Genomic DNA, 13,890 nt, shown 5'->3' on the forward strand with positions numbered 1-13,890 from the left:
AAATTTAAATCACTACTTAGAAGCAAAGTACAAGTAAAAATAAAATTTGATATGTGTAATTTTAAATATTATATAAATTTTTATATAATTTATAACGGACTCCACTTATTCAAAAATCTAAAGAGGCACACATACACTTACCTTGACATAGTAAGTGGTGAGTACTTTCCGAAGATCAAAGACTTGAAGCATAGAGGCAGCGCTATTATCAGTGATGCTATAACCTTCAAGAACATATTTAGTGACTATCACTTCCCAAGCTAACCAGCGCTGGCCAAATGCAGCATTAAATGAAAGCACATGAGGAATATGGCCTGGTTCACAACAGCAAAACCCTTCATCTTCCTCTACCCCTTCAGTAATGGCCTCTACTTCCCGCTGTTGACAGTAGGTGCCTTAAAAAGGGAGACAGACAAGAATAGACACCATTACAAAAAAAGGAGAAAAAATTCGGAACCAGAAAAAAAAAATATTTCAAGGACACAAGAGATTGAAAAAAAAAATACACATTTATGGCAATTTAAAGTATGAGATTGATTTGCCTTAGAATATTTATTTATTTCGAAGCAGAGTCTCACTCTGTTGCCCAGGCTAGAGAGCCAGGGCATTAGCCTAGCTCACAGCAATCTCAAACTCCTGAGCTCAAGCGATCCTCTTGCCTCAGCCTCCCCCACAGCTGGGACAACAGGTGCTCACCACAAGTAATTTTCCCACCTTGGCCTCCTAGACTGCTAGGATTATAGGCATGAGCCACTGTGCCTGGCCCTTAGAATACTCATTAACAAATTACAAACTCCAATTATCAGGCATTTATCTATGTATTCCTCTTCTGCAGAACCACAATATACATTAGCACATTAAAAGTTCTGGAAATCTGTATAATAGAGTAAACCTCTTTAATTTTGACTCACTGATCTCTATACAATCTAAACTCTCAATTGAGTTTACGATTGTATTCATATCAAATGAAGGACCAAATGGTATGTTACATCTCCTAAAAAAAACAAATTGAACCATACCAGACACACAGGAGTATAGACAGACACACAGAACTCAGAAGAATCTGAGCTCCTGTTACCGTGTCACGTCCATGATGCAAGCAGAGATATTACATACATTGTGTTTATTTGACCACATAACTTGTAAGCATTAATCAGAATCTAATATTAAAGACAAAATTTTTTCTCTTCCCAATTTCAATAGTAATTGTTTAAGATTACTGGCATTTGAGGCTTACCTGCTGATAAAAGTTTCAAGTAAGTATAAGGTCTGATTATTCTTAACTAGCAAACAAATCTCTAAAGTTATACTCTTTCATACAACATACTTATCAAAAAGGAATTTATCAAATTAGTGTTACTGAAGTAAAAATACACAGATTAAATGTAGAATTAGATCCACAGCAATCTCGTGCTAACAAAATATTTGTTAAGATTTATGTTAATTTTATTTTGTCCTGTGTTCTTGCTTCTATTTAATTCATAAATTCTTTATATTATATGAAGATCATAAAGTGATTGCACTTAATTACACATATTTAAGTTATAATAAAAATAACTTAAATGAAACTGTACAATAATTTTCTTCCTTAAAAAAATATATACACCATCCACATTTGAAAAATACGACTTTGAGAGAAACTTTTTTTTTTTTTGTAGAGACTGAGTCTCACTGTACCGCCCTCGGTAGAGTGCCGTGATATCACAGGGCTCACAGCAACCTCTAACTCCTGGGCTTAAGGGATTCTCTTGCCTCAGCCTCCCGAGCAGCTGGGACTACAGGCACCCGCCACAACGCCTGGCTATTTTTTTGTTGCAGTTTGGCTGGGGCTGGGCTTGAACCCACCACCCTCGGCATATGGGGCCGGCGCCCTACTCACTGAGCCACAGGTGCCGCTCCGACTTTGAGAGAAACTTATGCCATGAAACCCAGCCCCAGTCAACGGTGGTAGCAGTATAATAAAATATCAGGCTAATCAGGTATTCTGTCCGTGCTAAGAAGCCGTACTGTTTAGCACTCTAGAACCCTCAACAATTCTATAATTCCATTTCCTTGTTTAATTATGCTGGCCAAGAAATACATAATATTATTAGAAGGTGTTGAAAAGAAAACCCTTGTCTTGAATCTGACGTTAATAGGAGCATGTGCTGTGGCTGACCATCACACACAACGCTGAACACACAGGCAAAGCCTGTTCTATTGTGCTTTGCATTGTTGCACTTGCAGTTATTGTGTTTTTTACATATTAAAGGCTTATGACAACCCTGCCTAGAGCAAATCTATCAGTGCCATTTTTCTAACAGTATGTTCTGACTTCCTGTCTCTGGATCATTTTGATAATTCTCACATTTCAATGTTTTAGATTTTAAAAAAATTGTTTTTGGTAGGGATCAGGTCTCACTATGTTGTACAGGCTGATCTCAAACCCCTTGCTTCAAGCCATCCTCACACCTTGGCCTGGCAAAGTGCTGGGATTACAGGTGTGAACCACCATGCCCAGGCCTCTTTCCTTACGATTATGTGGTCTTTGATGTTACTAATGTGACATCACTAATCATGCCCATCCTAAATCAGCAAATGTGTGTATTCTATTTCACTGACCAGCCATTCCCCCATCTCTTTTTTTTCCCCTCACCCTGAGTCTTCCTATTTACTAAGACACAATAATACCAAAAGTAGGCAAATTAATAGCCCTATAAAGGCCTCGAAGTGCAAGTGAAACTTGAAAGTGAAAAGATGAGTTACCTGTCTCCCACTTTAAATAAAAAACTAGAATGAATAAGCTTATTCAAGTGAAAGGAAGAGTTGCACAACTCTACTTTAAATCAAAAGCTAGAAATAATTAAGCTTAGTAAGACAGGCAAGTTGAAAGCTGACACAGGCCAAAAGGTAGACCTCTTGTGCCAACCTCCAGCAAACACCACCCCAATCAGGAAGCAGCCTTCAACTTGTAGGCAAAATTCTTTACCAGTAAAAAAGATTATGACTCACTGAAGGCTCAGATGATCATTAGCATTTTTATAAATTAAGTTTGCTTTTTGTTTTTGAGACAGGGTCTCACTCTGCTGCCCAGGCTAGAGTGCCATGGTGTCATAGCTCACAGCAACCTCAAACGGCTGGGCTCAAGTGATCCTACTGCCTCAGCCTCCTCAGTAGCTGGGACTACGGCTACACCACCATGCCCAGCTAATCTATTTTTTGTAGAGATGGGTCTTAGTATGTTATTCAAGCTAATCTTGAATTCTTGGCCTCAAGTGATCCTCCTGCCTTGGCCTCCCAAAGTGCTGGGTTTATAGGCATGAGCCACTATGCTTGGCCAATAAAGTATTTCTTAAATTAAGGTATAGTCACTGTTTTCTTTTTTAAAAGATATGATGCTATTGCACATTTAAATAGACAATATAATGTAAACATAACTTTTATATGCACTAGAAAACCAAAAAACTTCGTGTGACTTGCTTTATTGAAATACTTGCTTCATTGCAGTGTCTGCAGTTGAACCTGGAGCATCTCCCAGGTACACAAGTATTTACGTGTATGTGTTTTAACATAATACGGATGTGCAATTTTATCAAGTATCGTTTAAACCAATAATAGAAATTAAACTGAATCAAATGTGTTTTTTTGCATCTTTTGAGAGAATATATTTTCTCCTGTGACCTTTTAAAATAAAATGAATCCTATTAATTTGCTTTATAATACTCAAATTCATTTAAAAAATGAAAAATGGTTGAATCTGTGAGGGCTACTTTAAACAAAGTACTACTGCTTTCTATTTAATTTTGGGATTGGACATATTTTGTATCTATAGTTATGAGTAAAATTAAAAGTTTTTTTTTATGCCAGCTAAGTCATATTTTGACATCAGCATTACATCGGTGTTTTTAAAAAGCTTTGAGGAATTTTACTTCCTTATTATGTGCTTGAATACGGGCAGAAGAATTACCCAATTTCCAGAAGAAATATTCCGAGCCTGTTTTTATTTTAACTTTTTTAATTATGATAGGAAGTAGGGATGATTCCTTAGGTTTTATGTATTACTTAATTTTATTCATTTCCTTTCTGGTAAACTTTAAATGGTAATAATAGAGATGTATTTTTTGCAAACCACTTTGTCAGTGGTGTATGGAGATCAGATGTGGCAAGGACATTTTTGACATCTACCCAATGAAGTCCCTGTTCAGAGTATCAAAATAAGGTAAATACGATAACTGAATTAAAATAAGATGTTTTAACTCTATCTAACTAACCCTAAGACTATTTTTAACCCAAATATACTTCAGTAATATATTTTTTCTCAGAAAATAGAGTCAATAATAAGTATAAAAATTAGCATTAGTAATTGAAAAAAGAATTTTGAGACTTGGAAAAGGATTCTAGAGTATCTATGAGGAACTATTACCAATTATACCCTGAGTTAGTGAGATCTTTCAGCCTTATCATAGGAAATATGACTGACAAAAATAAATAAAACAATCATGAAAAATAGATATTAATTAAACTGAATAAAAATTCAAAGGAATCCGATCAACATAACGAATTTTTGACCTGTAAAGTCTAACTTGGAAAATTGTACGTAGTAAAAGTAACACTTACAAATGAAAAGTAGAAGTTGCAATGAGAAAATTCTGATAAGAAAAAAAATACTGATACATTTTTCATGTAAAATTTACATGGAAAAAATCTTGAGAATATCAGCAAAATAAAAAAAGAAATGGAAAAAATATGAACGGGTTTAATCAGTATCTTATAGGAAACTGATCAAAAGTTTCCTTAAGTATCACTCATGATTAAGTGCCTACCACAATAGACAAATAAAATAGATTAAATCGTCTTATGGGAACATGTCCTGGAAAATACATAAAAATGCTCAGCAGATCCAAATATCTACCTGGCAAAATAATGATTCTCTTTACTAATATTTTGAGGGGAAAAGCACAAGAAACAGGGAAAACAGGGAATAACACTGTAAAGGAAAGACAATAACCAAGGAGCACATCAACATTGCAACGAGAACGTAGTAAGGACACAGGAAAGCTCTAGACTAAGGAGAAAGGAGAAGGGCTACACACTTACATTATCCCATCATTCTACAAAACTGACATTTTATTTATTTTTGTCAGTCATATTTCCTATGATAAACTTCACTCCCAGACCAAACCCAAGCTAAGAATGGTTTTCATATTAATATGTTTAAAAGATGTTTGAAAGAAAAAAAAAGTAACAACAAAGAATATGCTGTATATGGATAGATACTGTATGCATGGCTTCCAATCCTAAAATATTTACTAGATGGCTTCTAACAGAAAAAGTCTGCCAACACCTAGGCTAGAAAAAAACTAAACTTTATTTTTTTTTTAATTTTAAGTAAATTTATTTCAGGTTAATGTGAGGGTAAAAACAACCAGGTCAAAGTATTGGATTTTGTTAGGTAGAGCTCATCTGTGGTTATGTCCCACACACAAAAGGTGTGCTAACCCCACCCCTCCCCATACCCATTCAGTGAGAACAGCCCAACCTCCTTCCTCTCCCCCGTTACCCCTTCACCCAACTTCAACTGAAATGAGTTGTTCTCCTCTTTGGGCACTCACTGAATTGTCTACCGGCTTCATATTAGTACCGAGTACGTTGGATATTTGCTTTTCCAATCTTGTGATACTTTACTAGAAGACTGTGTTTCAACTCCATCCAGTGTATTAAAAAGGATGTGAAGTCACCATCTTTTTATAGACGAATAGTATTCCACGGTGTGCATGTACCACAAATTATTCATCCCTTCCTGAGTTGATGGGCATTTAGGTCATTTCCACATCCTGGCAATTATAAATTGAGCAGCAATAAACAATCTAGTGCAAATGTCCTTATGGTAAAATGATTATTTTTCTTCTGGGTAGATGCCTAGTAGTGGGATTGTGGGATCAAATGGGAGATCTAATTTGAGATCTTGGAGGATTCTCCATACTTCTTTCCAAAGAAGCTATATTAGTTTGTAGTCCCACCAATAGTGTAAAAGCATTCCCCTCTCTCCATATCCACTCCAGCATCTGCAGCTTTGGGACTTTGTGATGTGGGCTAATCTTACTGGAGTCAGGTAATATCTCAGGGTGGTTGTGATTTGCAGTTCTCTGATAATTAGGGACAATGAGCATTTTTTCATATGTTAGCCACTCATCTTTCTTCCTTAGGGAAGGTTCTATTTGTGTCTCTTGCCCACTGATATATGTGATTGTTGGCTCTTTTTTTGTTGACCAATTTGAGTTCTGTGTAGATCCTAGTTATCTGTTGTCTCTGTACCTGTATAGAAGCTTTTCAGTTTAATTAAGTCCCATTTATTCATTTTTGTTGTTACAATTGCCACAGAAGTCTTCTTCATAAACTCTTTCTCCAGGCCGCTATCTTCAAGTGAAAAACTAAACTTTAAATAATAAACACAGTCATGTGTCACATTAATGACAGGTACAGGTTCTGAGAAATGTGTAGTTAGGTGATTGTGTCGTTGTCTGAACATCAGAGTGCACTCACACAAACCTGGAAGGGACAGCCTTTGCTCTCAGCTACAAACCTGGGCAGCATGTTACTGTAGGCAATGGGAACACTATTGTAAGTACTTTTGTATCTAAACATAAAAAAGGAACAGTCAAAATACAGTATAAAAGTAAAAAATAATACACTAGTACACGTATAGGGCACTTACTATGAATGGAGCTTGCAGGATGGGGAGTCGCTCTGGTGAGTGAGTGAGTGGTGAGGATGTGAAGTTAGGCCATTTCTGCAGAATTTACTAACACTGCTGACTTAGGCTATACGAAACTGATTAAAATTTTTTTTCTTCAATAATAAATTAACCTTAGTTTACTATAATATTTTTACTTCATAAACTTTTATATTTTTAAAATTTTTTACTCTTTTGTAATAACATTTAGTTTGAAACACAAACACACATGCATAAAAATATTTTTTCTTTTTTTTTAATTTTTAAACTTTTTTGTTAAAAACAAAGACACGAGCACACACATTAGCTAGGCCCACACAGAGTCAGGATCACCAAATCCACTGTCTTCCATGTACACATCTTGTCCCGCCGGAAGGCCTTCAAGAGGAGTAACATGCACAGAGCTGTCATCTCCAGGACAACAAGGCCTTCTTTCTGGAACACCTCCTTGAAGGATCTCCCTGAAGCTGCTCTTGATGTCACTCTTCAGAAACTTGACAATGGTGGTTTGCTTGCTTTGTTTCTTTTCTCATCATAGATTTGTTTGTGAACAGATAATCTGCATAGAACACTCTTATTATTAAAAGGCTTTCAGTGTTGGAGCCCATGTTTTCAAACTTTTCAAGGAGCCTGATAAGGTCTGCAAAAGCTCCTGCTGCTAAACCCTTTGCTGAGAATTTTCTTCAGGGTTCTCCTTTTTCTTTCCCTGTGGTTTCCTTGTCTCTTGCCTTGTTTTCAGCTTGCATTCCTGGGCCAGTTCCAGCAATTCCGCAGTAGTCAGTTCCTCAGAACCACCTCTAGAAACTCCTGTCGTCCTCACCCACACCCAGGTGGAAGTCGTTTGCCATCCCAACCTGGCCTTGTTGGTTTTTATAAACTCCTTGTCCTTGGCAAATCTTCCCACGTCACGGACGAACCTCTTGGTGTCTTATTCCAGATGCCACTCATATGCTCCTTGGTGACATCACCCCAAGCCCAAGCAAGGTTCTTGACAAAGTCTTAGATATAATCCTTCTAGACCTGCATAGTGTCTTCCCAAGTCGTAGCAATACCCCAGGCAAATGTCCTCCTCAGGCAGCAGCCTTGAAAAATGACTCCTGGATCCACTGGTTGGCGAGAGGAATACCCCTTTGATACTGGGATGAAGATCTCGAAAAAAGGCGGATGTGTGGGAGCATTAGCAACAATAAACAAAATCTTAGAAGGATGTTACTCTTGTAACAGTGCCTCTCCATCTCTGTGGCGTCTTGGGAGAGGGACTGAGTAACCATGACTTCTGACGGCTTGCACAGTGTACTGCCAGTGTGAGCTGACTGATGTGCTTGAGGCCAGGGATCCCACTGTGCCCAACACAAAAGGTTTGAATTTGTGGCCTGCACCATCACCCATGGTAAGACTGCTTCTATCCAGGGCTTAACAGCCTTTAAACAGGGTGGCACCTGTGGCTCAGTGGGTGGGGCTCTGGCCCCATATACTGAGGGTGGTGGGTTCAAATCCAGCCTGGCCAAGTTGCAACAAAAAAATGGCCAGACACTGTGGCGGGCACCTGTAGTCCCAATTACTCAGGAGGCTGAGGCAAGAGAATCACCTAAGTCCAACAGTTGGAGGTTGCTGTGAGCTGTGACGCCACAGCACTCTACTAAGGATGATAAAATCAGACTCTTTTTTTTTTTTTTTTGTAGAGACAGAGTCTCACTGTACCGCCCTCGGGTAGAGTGCCCTGGCGTCACATGGCTCACAGCAACCTCTAACTCTTGGGCTTACGTGATTCTCTTGCCTCAGCCTCCCGAGCAACTGGGACTACAGGTGCCTGCCACAATGCCCGGCTATTTTTTTGTTGCAGTTTGGCCGGGGCTGGGTTTGAACTCGCCACCCTCGGCATATGGGGCCGGTGCCCTACTCACTGAGCCATAGGCGCTGCCCTTAAAATCAGACTCTTGAAGAAAAAAAAAAAAGCCTTGAACCTGGCCTTGGCTTGACCTCTTTATAGATGAAAGTCCTCTCAGGCATCCATTTCCAGAATGGAGTTTTCATCCATATTGAAGATTTACTCTGGCAAGTAATTTCCCTCTACAGCCAGCTAATCTAAGAGTTTCCCCTGATTCTTCAGCTGCCTTCACATCAGGATTGGCAGACTCACCCCTCACTTTCACATCATGTGTGAAATGATTCTGGTATCATGTAAACCACCCAGTGTTAGCTGTAAATCCAATCAAGTGGTTGGGTCCAGACTTTTCTCTCAACATCTCAAACTAACATTTTGCTTTAGCCACAATCGTGGTGCTGAGAGGAATCTGTTCCTGGGTCTCATCCTCAGTCCAGGTCCCTAGAATTCTTGCCATATCTGATGCAGGTCCATTGTGAAGTTTGGTTAGTCCTGTTCCCTTCAGTGAAGCAGATCCTTGAACAGCTTCTCTCACTTTGTTCTTGTTCTTCAAGATTGTACCTATAGTGGAATAGGACTTGCCTGCCTGGACAGCGACAGCCATCACTGATTTTTCCCTCTGGGTAGTCCCTGATCACTTTTAATTTTCTTTCTAGTCAATCACATAAGCCATGGATTTACTTAAGAGACCACTGACATACAACATTAAGCCAGCACAGAGGAAAATGATGCAATCAAGAGACTCAGTAAACATGGGCTGTACCAGGCTGCTGCTGGGTAACATGGCACACTGTTTTACAGTAAACTGTTTTTCATAAGTAGAAGGAATATGCTATGAAACACCAATAAAAAGTATAGTAAACACATAACCCAGAAGCACCATAGTCATCTATGCTTATTACCAATCACCATGCACAGTACAGAACTGCACGTGCTACTTACCCAGTGTAGAGTTGTTGGCACTGACAGCACTACAAACGTGGTAACCTGTTACGCGGTGCTACTAGGGTAGCTACACCGTCCCTCGACAACAGGAATTACTCAGTGACATCATAATGTTATGGGACCATTGTTGTTATGTAGTGCTTAACTATTTAAGGTTCTCACTATGCTAAGTGCTAAGGAGTAACAACAGGGTAAGTAAGAGACAATTATGTCAGACAGGTGGTTAGAAAAGGCTTCTCTGAGAAAGTGACATACAGGCAAACATCCAAAGATAATTAAAGAATTAGCCAGATGGAGGATTGGTGAGGAGGAGAGATGGCTGGTACTTTCTGAGCAAAGGGAAGAGCAATCATGAGTCTTAGCAAAGAATTTAGCACATCTAAGAAGCTCTAAGAAGGCCAGGGAGACTACAGGGAGGGAGGCAATGGTGTGAAGTGCAGATGGAGAAAGTGGCATAGGCCAGAGTATAGTGTTGTAGGACACTTCAGGTCATTTTTATTCTATCTCAAATGCAGGGGCAGTCACTGAAAAAATTTAAGCATAGAAGTGACATGTTTGAATGTACCCATTAAAAAAAAATCCTATGTGTGGGTGGAGGAAGAGATGAAGAGAGGTTCGTCAATGGGTACAATCATATAGTTAAATAGAAGGTTTAAATTCTACAGATCACAGCAGAGTAGGGTGACTACAGTTAGAAACAATGTATCGTACATTTAAAAGTAGCTAGGAAAGAGAACTTGAAATGTTCCAAACATGTAAAAATGATACTTACTGTGATGAATACCCCAGATTCCCTGACTTGATCATTATCTATTTTGTGAATATAACAAAATATCACATGTGCCCCATAGATATGTAAAATATTGTGCATGGATAAAAAAATCCCAATGAGTGAAGAATTCTAGGCATTCCTTATTATCCAAGTCTAGCATGACTTCCGACCGTGTTTCCAAATTTGAATTGCGTTTTGACTGGCAAATAGAGTTTTAATAGCAAAGGATTTACTTAAAAATTTATCTAAATCTACTCAACACCTGAGAGTGATGAAAATTTGGATCAATTTGGAGAATTTCTGATCAATATGGTGGAATGAGCACATGGAAGGAAAGCCTGCTCGTCCATTTCACTCACACACTGGAAATGCTCAATAAGGAAGCCTCCCCATGTATATTTGTTTAAAATATTAAAATTCAAATTAAAAAACAAAGATGAAATCTTCAGGTGTCAAAACTTAAAAAGAAGGTTAAAAGTCCAGGCAGTCGTAGGAGTGAGGGTGTGCTGACTTTTGGATGAGTCCAGTCGGATTAAGTTTGACTCTAGAAGAGATGGAATTAAGGTCTGAGGTCATGATGGGGGAAAAACAAACATCCGGAAGATCAGAATAGAACATTTTGAAGAGAGAGGGAAAGAGGAAGGACTGGAGGGAGAGGGGATGAATGGATTACAAATAGTTCATAAATAAATAATAAACATTTATTGCATTAATTCAAGTGCTACTTGGCTAATGTCTTATTTCTAGTGAATAGTGTTCACTTGTAGAGAAAAGCTTGCTCCACTAACAGACATGCCATAACAAAGGTGGAGGCCTTCTGACTCAATACCAGGTAAAAATAAAGCTCCAGGCAGTACAGAACTGACTTGATTCTCTTTCTAGTCAAATGCTTTTGTTATTTCCTATTCCAGATTAAAAACATTCCAAAGTACTTCTTAGAATAGATCACTCACTTAAAACTCTTAAATCCAAATGTTTTAGACTGGAAAGATATTCAGTAACAGCACTTGAACTTACTATTTAAGTTATTCAACTGATAGGAGTTGATAACATCAAGTTGATATGTTTCTGAATGCATGATTTTCTAAGTAGAAATAGTTTTTTTTTACAATAAAATTGTACAGAGCTGTAGGGAGGAAAAATGAGGAGTAATTGCTTAATGAGTACGGGCTTGTATTTTTTTTTTTTTTTTTTAATGAGTGGGCACAATTTTTTTTTTATTTGCTTTTAATTTCCAATATTTTTTTTTTTTAAGAGACAGTCTCACTTTGTTGCCCTTGGTAGAGTGCTGTGGCCTCACAGCTCACAGCAATTTCCAACTCCTGGGCTTAGGAGATTCTCTTGCCTCAGCCTCCCGAGTAGCTGGGACTACAGACACCTGCCACAACACCGGGCTATTTTTTTGCAGTTTGGCTGGGGTCAGGTTCGAACCCGCCACCTTCGGTATATGGGGTCAGCGCCTTACCCACTGAGCCACAGGCGCCACCCACGGGCTTGTATTTTTGAAGCAATGAAAATGCTTTGCAACTATGGGGTCTGGCAATTAGTTCGTAAACTCATCCTAGAAAAAGTGCTGCATACCTCACTATGGTCACCTTTGAAGCACTTCCCTTAGCCATCTGGGGATTGTAATGATATTTAGCAATGAGGTTATACAGTACTTTTTCTAGGATGAGTTCACTAACTTAGTTGTCTGACCTTGTAGACAGAGGTGGTGGCCATGTAACATTGTGAATGTACTAAATAACACTGATTTCTTCACTTTAAATCTGCAGTTCCCAAACCCAGGGCTTGGATCAGTCCACAGAAACCAGGCTGTAAAGCAGGAGATGAGCCTCAGGCAAGACAGCAAAGCTTCATCTATATTTACAGCTGCTACCCATCGCCTGCTTGTGTCACCACCTGAGTTCTGCTTCCTGTCACATCAAAGACAGCATTAGATTCTCAGAAGCACAAACCCTACTGTAAACAGTACATGTGAGGGATCTGGGTTACATGCTCCTAGGAGACTCTAATGCCCCCTCCTACCCTGGTCTGTAGAAAAAACTGTCCTCCATAAAACTGGTCCCTGGGGCCAAAAGATTGAGGACTGCTGCTTTCAGTCATTAATTGTATGTTATGTGAATTTCATCTTCATTAAAAAAATTATTGAGGACAAAGGCAAGTTGTCTATATGAATGTAACTGCTTTGCCCTGAACAAGAATTTGGTATCCTATGCTGCCAGACATCTAACAAATTTATGCCAATGATCACAAAAGGGACTAGCAAGAGGCCGCGCACAGAGTGACAGAAATTCAACATCTCCAGGACAACAAAGTCATTTGATGACATACAGTAAAAATAATTCCTCTTGGAGTATGAATTTTGAGGGGAAAATGTAATCATTACTCTTTGACAACTTTCCAACTCCACAATCTGAAAGATCTAATTTTATGACAACTTTTGATTTGAGATATAAACATACAAAACTTAAATGTCATAGGAATATGCTATAAAAATAAAAAGTGAATGCTTTACCTCTGAATTCAAGTCCCCGTAGCTGAAAAGTGACCAGACCATTGCCTATCTCTATGAGGTGTACTAACGCATTGAGATAGTCAGAGGCAAGGATGAAACAGTCCCCTGTACTGAAGTTCCCCCACCGTCCTAGTAGCAAATCACCACACAGACTGTGTTGCAGGGATCTAGTTAGATGTTCGTAGAAGATGGAATTCAGATTGTTATCATCTGATCCTATAAAAAGGGTTAAAAGAAGTAAAATTTCATCATAAGTCTCCTTTATATAGACAAACAAGACTATTTAAAATATTAAAACTAACTTAGTTAGGGCTATATTTATTTATTTGACAAGGAAAATAATTATTCACACCTATAGCAGTTTTTATATAAAAATGAAACATAAGATAACGGAAAGGTTTTAGAATTCAGAGTTAGAAGTCACATAACTCTTACAATCTACTGTTCCAATCAATAAAAGGCGGGAATTGGATTAGATGCAATCTAAGGACTTTTCTATCTCATTATTCACAAGTTATTCAATAAAATACATCTTATAATTAAAACCATGCAAGAGAAATAAAAAAGATAATGGAATTCAGGAAAATAAAAAGACTTCTTGGTGAAGGAAATCAATAAAATAATACAAGTTTCAAATAAATAAGACACTCCAAAACGAAGAGAAGTTGGTCAGCCTATACATCAAGATGGCTAATATTAAGGAGAAATAAATTCTGTATGCAGATACAGCAGCAAAGAACCCACAAAACTGGATGTTAGTGTCATCCTTTAAGAAAAACATTAAATTAAGATAAAACATCACTTCGTAAGTGACATCTCTAGAAGTAACCCATCCAAAGCAATAATTTGTAAATGGCTGCCCAAAGTATAGGAGTGGAGAATGGCAAAAGATTTACAGCTTAAAAATTATTTTAAACTCAGCAAACTAAATAATGAAAGGGAAACCCCAGCTTCTAATGTCAGTGAAATGACTAAATTCTACGTCTGCCCATCACAAAAGTGTGTGTATTAATTCAGGACATGTGCTTTTTGTTACATAGGATGGCATGATCAGAATG

The 13,890-nt window shown here is 38.2% G+C and overlaps 1 protein-coding gene across 4 annotated transcripts in view; it reads right to left on the bottom strand.

Moving 5' to 3' along the window:
• Positions 1-13,890, bottom strand: part of PCNX1 (pecanex 1) — a 226,695-nt gene that overhangs the window by 30,549 nt on the left and 182,256 nt on the right. For all 4 annotated transcript variants that reach the window (XM_053601578.1, XM_053601581.1, XM_053601580.1 and 1 more), the window contains 2 exons: positions 12,833-13,048; positions 142-395 (listed from right to left, as the gene is read on the bottom strand). In XM_053601578.1, the coding sequence (XP_053457553.1) occupies positions 142-395; positions 12,833-13,048 (470 nt within the window). The remainder of the gene's footprint in view (positions 1-141; positions 396-12,832; positions 13,049-13,890) is intronic.

Source organism: Nycticebus coucang, chromosome 9, assembly GCF_027406575.1.
Source record: "Nycticebus coucang isolate mNycCou1 chromosome 9, mNycCou1.pri, whole genome shotgun sequence".
Taxonomy (NCBI): domain Eukaryota; kingdom Metazoa; phylum Chordata; class Mammalia; order Primates; family Lorisidae; genus Nycticebus; species Nycticebus coucang.